The sequence below is a fragment of the Corapipo altera genome, unplaced genomic scaffold (assembly GCF_003945725.1).
Source record: "Corapipo altera isolate COAL_440 unplaced genomic scaffold, ASM394572v1 57, whole genome shotgun sequence".
NCBI classification, from domain to species: Eukaryota; Metazoa; Chordata; class Aves; order Passeriformes; family Pipridae; genus Corapipo; species Corapipo altera.
In genome coordinates this window covers 3,349,666-3,358,972 of record NW_020884905.1, presented here as the reverse complement: position 1 = coordinate 3,358,972, position 9,307 = coordinate 3,349,666, and the positions used below count along the sequence as shown (strand labels likewise).

The following is a 9,307-nucleotide window of genomic DNA, read 5'->3' as shown; positions in this document are numbered from 1 at the left end:
GAACACAGAACTTCACTAGTCTCAGTAGTATAATGGACCTCTGCTATAATTTTGCACAAGACAGCACTGACTATCCTTCCCGCAGTTGCTCCTAAACTTATTGCTCACATAACTGGAAGGTAGTCTGTTCTCTGTGTGTGTAATAAACTGCTGGTGCAGTAAGGAATACAAGCATTAGGGTGCAACTATTGAAAAAAAATAAATGAAAGCTCATATCTGATATGCATCTGGTAACTTGAAATATTTTCTGTTATAAAGACCAGACGTTGGTGTCATTCTGATCTGTCACCTCTGTAAACCTTAAGTTATTTGCACTGATAAAGTTGATTTTGGATACAGTGAATAAGAACAGAATTTGAACACTGCAAGAGGAAGAAATGAAAAAGCTGCATTACTAAAAACAAAGTTCTTGTTAGCTTAGCATCCCCGATCTTTTGCAGCATTCATAGGTAAAGCATTCTTCCTTCATGATAAAACAAAACCCACAAAACCAGGTTTAAACTTGATTTATTGAAAATCTCAGTTTTGCATAATTATTCAACATCATTAAGCAATTCTTAAAACATTAAATTCTGAACAAAAAGTCCATTAAGAAAAAAATGTAGATTTATATTCTCCTTTGTAGATTTTATACTATCAAAAGCAATGTACTCTTCAGAATCCACATGAAATGTTTCTTAACTGCAAGTTTACATGCCAAATCCTTCACCTGTGATAAACCTATTCCAGCTGCCAAAGTCAATGCACAGTTACCTTTCTAATTATTCCCTCTTTCATTTTCTATAGTTGAATTTGAACAAGGAGAAAATACAGTCAGAGCTCTCAGCTGCAAAACAATAATTTCTTCCAGATGAACTCTGCTGACAATTGTTGCGTTATTTTCCTTCTACCAGAGATTGTTATTTATAATGGGAGAAACTGAACTGCAGCAGTCCTGTGTCTTTGATCAGAGCAGTCTGCATTCATTAGCAGGTTAAACTAACACACCACACTGTTTCACCACTGTCAGAGAGGCACAGCAGAGCAGCTGGGGGACCTAATCTCTTAAGGTGCCCTTGGAAAACTTTGCAGAGCTAATCTGCTGGAGTTTTGAGCTGAAATCTATATCTAGTATCTTTGATAGTAGAGGTAGATGTCTCATTTGCAGCTTCCCAGAGCTGGTTCAGCATTTTGCAGATGGTTTGTAGCATCACAGTCATGGTGATGCAAGCAAAGATAACTCCGTGGTACTGAGAGAGGGACAGGGAAATGGCAGGAAAACATTATTTGCCACTCTAGCTGAAAGAATTATTTTTTTTCCTAGCCTTTGTCCTGATCAGAGAAGTAAGCTTTCTAATTCCAGTTTAGAATACAAAGCATCATATGGAAATAAGATATGCAATACCCTAAAGGGATACAGTCTTATTTTGGACAGAGCTTTGCAGAAAGATGAAGTAGCCTTTGGAGCCCTCTGTAAGTTCTGTAATAATACTTCTGCTTATAAAAACTATTTAGAAATATTATTGCTAGGTCCTGTTGTCTGCAGTTGAAACTGAAGCGCTGTTTCTATGTTCTGTAGCCCTTGCTAGCATCTGCTTCATTTGAACAAAATGTTTCTTCATGCACCTATTGACCCTGTTTTATATCCATAAAATAATTCTTAATCACAGAAAGACCCAAAGTTACAATTCTGCCATTCATACCTAGATGGCCCCACAACAGGCACAACACTACTACATACACTTTTTTTAAAACACCTTTTAAAACAGTGTTTTTAAGAAAGTTTTTAAAAAACCTGTGATGAAACGTAGTTAACACATTTATACAAGAAATTTCAATGACTTGGCACATTGTAAAAATTACTAAGTTGGATATATTAAAAAAAGTTAATTCTCATGCACCAGAGGTTTTGGCAAAAACTCTGTACTTCACTACAGTGTTAAAAGCCTCTTCATCCAAAAACTACAAATTTCTGATTTGATATTAGCTTTGCCTTAGTTAAGTGATACTGCATATTCAGTTGATCATACAGCTTGAAGCCTATACTTGCTGCTCCTTGTAATTCATGCTTTATTCATATGAACAGCTAAATATAGAAACAGAGTGTACTTACACAGCTAAAAGACTTGTGAGGGTGAGCAAGAAGGGAAAGTTTCAGTGAGTAGCTTTGGTTTTATATGTCTATGTAAGTCACCCTATTAATTGTTACATTAGTCACAGCTGTAATAGACAAGAACAAATAAAAATATATTGGCAAATAATAGGGATTTTGAGACTATAAAAATCAATGTTTATGTAATATTTTGGCATACTGTGACCTCTGCCTTTATTAAAAGGAAAAACATGAGAAATAACTTTTAAAAAAGTAATCTATTACACAAGTTTACAGTAAGGAAGAATTTGCAAACCATACTTCAAAGTGTATGTGTATAGCATGTAGTCACTTGTGTCACGTAACAGCCAAAGAGGGAAAAAAAGGTTGTGCAACTACAGGACAGAATGATTTACGAACAGGAGTTGTACCTATTTTCTCCAATTCTTTTCAACACTGACTCCATTTCACATTGATGGTGCTTTTTTAAAGTGCTGATATTTGTAATTTTTATATAAAAAGAGTTCTGATGTCCTTACAATGTTAGCCCAGTGTTTCTCCATGATGCCATAGAACAAAAGATGAGGATTTTTAAAAAACGTAATTTTGAAGATAAATTACAAACTATCCCTGTGGGCCCCAATCCTGTAAACACTTAGGCACATAGGTAAATTCACTCAGTATTTAACAGCAAATAAACCAATGTCTAAGTTACTACTTAAAGTTTTATGTGAAAATGAAAAAAATGTCAGTATTAACATTACTTTGCAAATGCACCAGGTGTGCTATGCATAAGGTAGTCATTAACAGTCATTGACAAATCATACAAGTACAAAAAATATTGTTAGTAGCATTTGGAAAATGGGAGAGCATGGGGTGAGTCATTATGTTCTTGTTTAAAAAAAAAAAAAACCAAACACCACAAAAACCTACAGAAAACCCCCAAACACAAACAAGACCACCACCATCACAACCAAAAAGCCCAAGATGAATTGAAAACCTGATTTTTACTGTTCGTTCAAAAGAATCTGAAAGGGGTCTCTCTTTTTTTTTTTACTGTAGTTTATTGCTCCCCCTCTCCTCCTCCATACCTGTTACTATTGGTATGATCAATACTGAATATTAAGTTCTACTTTTCCTCTTATCTTCAAAAAGACTTTTCAACATGTAAACCTGAACGGCCGACACCACCACCATGACTCCCAGGTTGACCATGGACCAGAAGTTCACTCTGTCAAAGTTGCTCTCTTGTATATTGCGGTCACGGGCCTCAAATGCTCTGAGCAGGGTCTGAATCTGGACACTTTTGCTTAATCTGGCTTTGACGCTGTTGATGGATTCCTGGTAAGTAATAAAAGAGTATTTTTAGAATCAAAAACAGCACCTGAATTAAATGTATACCTTGCAGCAAATACAAATACATTAATACTATATTACCGTACGTAATTTCATTTCTTGGTCAGTATATCACCTAAAAAGCCTTAATTAACAAAGCATTAAGGTTTTGTAGTAATCTGTTTTTTCCCTTTTATAGGATAGGGAGGTGAGAGAGAAATCAAACCTATTTGGACAAATAAAAAGCAGTGAATTCTTCAGAACTAGTCTCAAAACAAGTTATGTAGTGGCAGACAAATGTAGTTTTTTTTCTGCTGAATAATAAAAGGTGCTTTTTAATGCAAACTACCCTCAGGGCTATAGATGTTGCTAAAGGAAAGTACAATAATGTTATATTCCTGTCTGCTTCTGGTGCTTCCACTGTAGTGGCTATAAACTGCTACTTCAGCTTTGATGCAAACCAGAATTTTGACAATAAATTGTGAATAGGACAACTGGAGGTCCTGCAAAGGACATACAGTGTGTCCCTGGGAACTAGAGGAAGCACAGGAACATTCGGGCCATGAGGACAGCAGCAAGAGCTGCACCTTATTCTGCAGTTACAAAGTAAACACCAGGGCCTAAGGTCTGTTGAAGTTTCATCCACCACATAATAGATAATAACAACATAAAAGCTGATCTCATGAAGTGCTGATTTGTGTTCTTCATATAATTTTGGGACCCTGAAGTAACTTCTAGCGAGAAGAGTAATGCGTGCAGTAACAGGAGGCTATAAAGTAAGAAAACCCCACAAGGTTAAACCCAACAGTAACATTTTCTCCATGGACATTTTCTGTGTTGCATGGTTAATAAAAATATTTCAAAATAGCTAATTTGGGGAGCCAAATAGTTTTATGATGATAAAGTTTACTGTTACACAATAAGGAACATCAACACCATAAAAAAGCTTTAAAAATAAGACATAATTCACTGTTTTCCCCAGAAAACGTGATTATTAAAAAGTTAAACTACTAAATGTTTTTTGTAAATCCTCAGTGACCTTGCAAGGAAAGTAATATCCTGACTAAGTAAACAATGGCATTAAATACTAATGTTAGCTTTACAAAAATTACCTACTTTTATAAGATTTTCAAGGTTCTCAGAGACAAGTTCTGTATTTATTTTTCTTTTGGAAGAGATACCAGTATGTAAACAAGTATCTGTCAAATACATGTACATATTGTGATTAATGTGAGAGAGATTTTCTTTACAACTTCACCCATTAACTTTGTTTTTTTTCTAATTGTCTTGACTGCCAATTTTAACGATCTAGCCAACTTTTCAGATTCTGTATTTAGTTTTATTACTATTTAAAAGTGTATCATAACCTATAAAAGATTTTAAACATTGTCTTCTATTTAAAAATCTGCATTTTGTCTATGGCAATAAATAATACAAACAATGTAATTTTCTACATAGTGTACTCAGTAAGTATATGTGGATGTTGGTTTGGTTTTTTGGATTTTTTTTTTAAGATACCATTTGTAGCTATGATCAAACAAACAACAGATCACTGCATCCTACCAAGCACTAAGAACAGTGGAACACCGAACAATCCTTTGCTTCTAGAGTAATCTCAAGATTTAATGATCTTAAAGGGAATAAAAGCTTTGACTCAGCAGTACTCTGAATCTTACATCAAATAGGGTCAGCATCCAGTTTAAGGAAACACAATCATTCAAAGAATGTCTGCAAAGCTGAACCCGTGGTGTGATGCAAATTAACTCCTGTTTATAAGTTTAAAAAGATGTAATAAAATTTGCGGGCAAAAGAACTAATAGAGTAATATCTAAGTTACTGAAGATAGAAATATTAATCCATACTACTTTATTTTCAAACATTGATAAAAATCTATGCAGCGGTTCCAACTACATAATTGAGATTAAGTAATACTTTAATGCTATAAATATTCATTGCTGCTAGGGAAAAATGTCCCATTTTAGCAGTAGGAAGAAAGGAAGCTGAATTGGAAATAGAGTGACTTTGAGACCTAGGCAGTTTCTTCTTGCTGATGAAGGGCCTATTCTGAAAATATTTTCAAATTTCTGTCTGTAAGCAAGAGACCCATGGTGCTAAGCTTCCTGTATTAGTAACTGGAATAGTTTCCAGGATGACCCACTAGACCAAGGCAGAATGGCGACATGACACTTGAGTTTTTTTCCAAATGTTCTTGCATGGAAAAGAATTAAAGATCAATACTAACCAGAATATCTTCCAATTTCATATCTAGGAGATCTGTGCCTGTAACATATTTCTTCCAGTCTTCCTGATCTTGTCCATCTTCTCCCATATTGTCCAGGATCAGTTCAAAGAAAATTACCTTTTCAGAAATGGTACTGAATGTGTTGTCAAAGCAGAACATGTAATCCCCATCTTCTGTTTCCACCCTGTGTATATAAGCAAAATGTGATTAAATCAACTATTCTGGTTCTCAAAAAGCGAGTTTTTGTAAGCAAAGTTTCCCCTTTAAGACTGACAACTGTGCATTCAAAATAACCAAATATGCTTTTTGTATAAAAATAAGAACTCTAAGGACATCTAAGGACAGATTGCACAGTCACAGCAAAACAATCCCACTGGCTCTAAAGGCTCAAAATGATGAAGACAGCATTTTTCTTTTTGGGAATTTTGAATTATTGTTAATCACTACAAAAAACCTATAATGAGTGGAATTCTTATACTCTACAGTAAAATTGCAACAATTATTACATATTTTGATAAAAGGATTGGAAAAATATGGGACATTAGCTTCTTATTTATATGACTGACAAGATCTTTTGATATTAGATGTGGAGACCTTTTTCAACTCCACAATAATTATTTTTGTTCACCGACCCTTAACAGCATTAAAACAAAAACATCCTTTGCTTCACAGTACGTTCCATGTAAAAAGCATTCAGTGTTTATAAAAAGAAAGTTGGTATTCTCAAACTGTCCTATTAGAAAGTCTTTTCTAATACTAAAGAATAAAAAGTACTCAACCTTTATTTTAGTTATATTTGTTAAAGAAACCAGAAAAGTACTTCATGTAACACTTCTGAGTTTGAGTATTTTAAACTTACGTATGAACTCCATCTGATTTTCTTTCATCAAAAACTAGAGTTTCACCTTTTGGAGACAGCAGATGAAAATCAACATCTAATCCTGCTCCATCTAGAACCTGTGAAACAAACAAAAAATGAAGCTCCAACCAGTGGAATTCCTGTTTGCACTGCTGATGGCAACGTTTTTAGGTAAGGGAACTGACACATAAAGAATCTGAAAGACTAATCTGTCTGTATGAGTTCACACCAAGTTAACTGGAAACAGATTAAAAACTGGTTCAACCCAAAAGCATTTTAGCAGTTTCAAAATCTTAAACTAAATATGACCTAATTTTGCTAGGCTAGGCAAAATACTTTTAAGAATGCCTACAGTTTTATCAATGGGCAACCTGTAAAAATACCAACAACAGATGCCTAAATTTGGCCTTTCTATGGCAGACATAATTGATCAATAAGTATCAGCACTAGTTCAGTGGCAGAAATTTGATAACAAAAGTCACTCCTATGTATATACACGTATATACTTGTACAAGAACACTATGCACTGTCATCCCCAAGATCTCTTTGTTGGGTGAATTAACAGTGTAGAAGACAGGACCAGACTTCTTACGCCAATCAAAGGTGTACCGAAGACCTTCTCACCTTCTGATGCAGATTTAAGGTCTGAACTCTGCCAGGGTATTCTTTTTTCCCCCAAGGTAGGAGGAATTGAAGGCATTTAGCTTCCTAAGCTCATAAGAAGTATATACAGTATTACAAAGCTGTGCTGCTTTAACTGTATAACATGGATACAGTTTTATCACCACATCTGTTGTGTTGTGGAAATTCTCTTAACTGCATAAGGGGGCAGACAGGGATAATTTTTATGACATTACTTAGGTCCACGCTAGGGGATTTTTTGTTTGCTTGTTTTCCAGCGAGGTTTTTGAGTACAGCAGTCTGCTCCTGCTGAAATGGAGGGCGAAGTTTATGCTGACTCAAAGGGGCACTGGAGACTTACAAAAAAAAAGTCAAAGGACAAGGGAAATTAGTAGCTAACAGCTGAAAAACCACACACAGGGACATACCTTTAGGGCTTTGATCCACCCGAAACACCCAGAAAAACAACTTTATATCAGCATAGTGTTTGTTGCGTTATGTCTTAGAAGAATTACCTGCATGCTATGTTAAATATTCCTATGCTTTAGCCACTAACATAATAAGGTACAAAATCAATTTTCAACATTGAGAACATACAGAGCTCCTTTTCTAACATTCAAAGAGAAAGATGAATCATTACCGTTAACAGTAGTGCTAAGGCATTTATGCCTTAGTAGAAAGAAATTCACTGTTATACTCATTTGTTCTCTCTAAAATAATGTCTTTATTTAGTTTATGATGAAAATAAAATCCAACTCAGTGCAAAATAAACTTCTGTTATGCTTAGACAGGGCTCTGAACAAAGCTTGAAACCATGTGTCTTTCATTCTTTCTCAGTTCTGCATGTAACAACATTAGAAATTAGAAAATAATCAGGATTTTCAGCTTTGTACTTTCAGTTGGGAAGCAGAGGGGGAAAAAAGGGAGGGGAGGAAAGAGACACAGATCCGGGCACAGTAGCAGGGTGGGAAAATATTCACTGCAGCTTTCTGCACTGTATCTATTCTACTGGAAAAAAGTCTTCGTTTTACGGACAGGAAAAAAGGCCTGAGACAGAAATCTTTCCCAGACATATTTGGGAGACTCAACTCTTCCCAAGAAAGACATCAAGACCTTAATTTCTGCCTAGTTAAACAGGGCTGTTTTTGTAAAACTTTAATCACTGTGATGAACGGTGTTTTAATATCAACACAAAGATAGGCAAGTATGGGCTCTGTGCATCAGTACTATGTTCCTTACGCTTTAAAGGTCACATCCGTGAACTTCCTACGTTCTGCCGTTTTAAAGGATGGCGACTTGAGACCTTGGAAAGTGTTAAAAAAAAAAATCTGACAGCATAACTACAAAAGGCCGTTCAGGTAATTTTCTCCTCCCAAGGCAGAGGTTTTACCAGTGTACGATTCCAGCGTGGCTCTGCGGCAGCTGGCGGGGCTCCCCCGCCCAGGTCTGGCCGCTGCTCGAGGCAGGGCACGGCCCCCCCGGCTCCCGCAGCAGCGCCGCGGCCCCGGAAGGCGTGACGGAGCGCCCGGAGCGGGGCCGGACCGAGCCGCTGCACAGGGGCACCGGCGCGGACACGGCGGGATGCGGGACCCCCGCTCCCCTCGGGACACCCCCGCCCTCCCTGGGCGGCCCCGGCCGCGCGTCCCGTCCCGTCCTCCACCCCCCGACCTGGTACTCGAGCTCCAGCGAGGCGTCCCTGCGCATGGGCTGGTAGAAGCACTCCTTGCGGCCGGCGGGCAGCGTGAAGGTGAAGTCGCTGTCGAGGGAGGGGCTGAACTCGGCGGCGCGGGGCGGCGGCAGCAGCAGCAGCGCGAGGCACCCGAGCGGCACCAGCAGCAGCCGCGGCGCCATCGCGGCCCCGACCCCGCGCGCTCGGCCGGGGGCGGGGCCGGTATAGCCCCGCCCCCACCCCTCTGCACCAATCGCAGCCGCCGCGCCGCCGCGCCCCGCCCGCCCACAGTGCACCGCGGCCGCCAGCGCTGACCCCGCCCACAGAGCGTCGAGGGCGGCGGGGCCGCGCGTGCGCCTTGTGGGACCCGCGCGGTTCGAGCGCAGTCGGGGCGGCTCTGGCGCGGCTGTGCCGGGAGAGGGGCGGGGCCGCGGCCGCACCGGGGCTGGGCCCGACACCGACACCGACCTACTCGGGGCTGCGGGACGGCCCCTCCCCGCCGCCCCCCTC

At 39.0% G+C, this 9,307-nt stretch overlaps 1 protein-coding gene across 1 annotated transcript; it reads right to left on the bottom strand.

Annotated features, from left to right (window-relative positions):
- Nucleotides 1-491: 491 nt before the first annotated feature.
- Nucleotides 492-8,994, bottom strand: TMED5 (transmembrane p24 trafficking protein 5). Its single transcript, XM_027651484.1, has 4 exons — nucleotides 8,797-8,994; nucleotides 6,508-6,605; nucleotides 5,649-5,832; nucleotides 492-3,412 (listed from the first exon to the last, which is right to left on the bottom strand). The coding sequence occupies exons 1-4, from the start codon at nucleotides 8,977-8,979 to the stop codon at nucleotides 3,194-3,196; spliced, it is 684 nt and encodes a 227-aa protein (XP_027507285.1). The 5' UTR covers nucleotides 8,980-8,994; the 3' UTR covers nucleotides 492-3,193.
- Between the last annotated feature and the right edge of the window lie 313 nt (nucleotides 8,995-9,307).

Excerpts from the sequence above, each read along its gene's own strand:
- TMED5 (XM_027651484.1), bottom strand. The coding sequence starts at position 8,979 with ATGGCGCCGCGGCTGCTGCTGGTGCCGCTCGGGTGCCTCGCGCTGCTG. Across the intron at positions 6,606-8,796 it reads CGCTGGAGCTCGAGTACCAG|GTTCTAGATGGAGCAGGATT; the intron begins GTCGGGGGGTGG and ends TTTGTTTCACAG. Across the intron at positions 3,413-5,648 it reads TGAAATTGGAAGATATTCTG|GAATCCATCAACAGCGTCAA; the intron begins GTTAGTATTGAT and ends ATTACTTACCAG.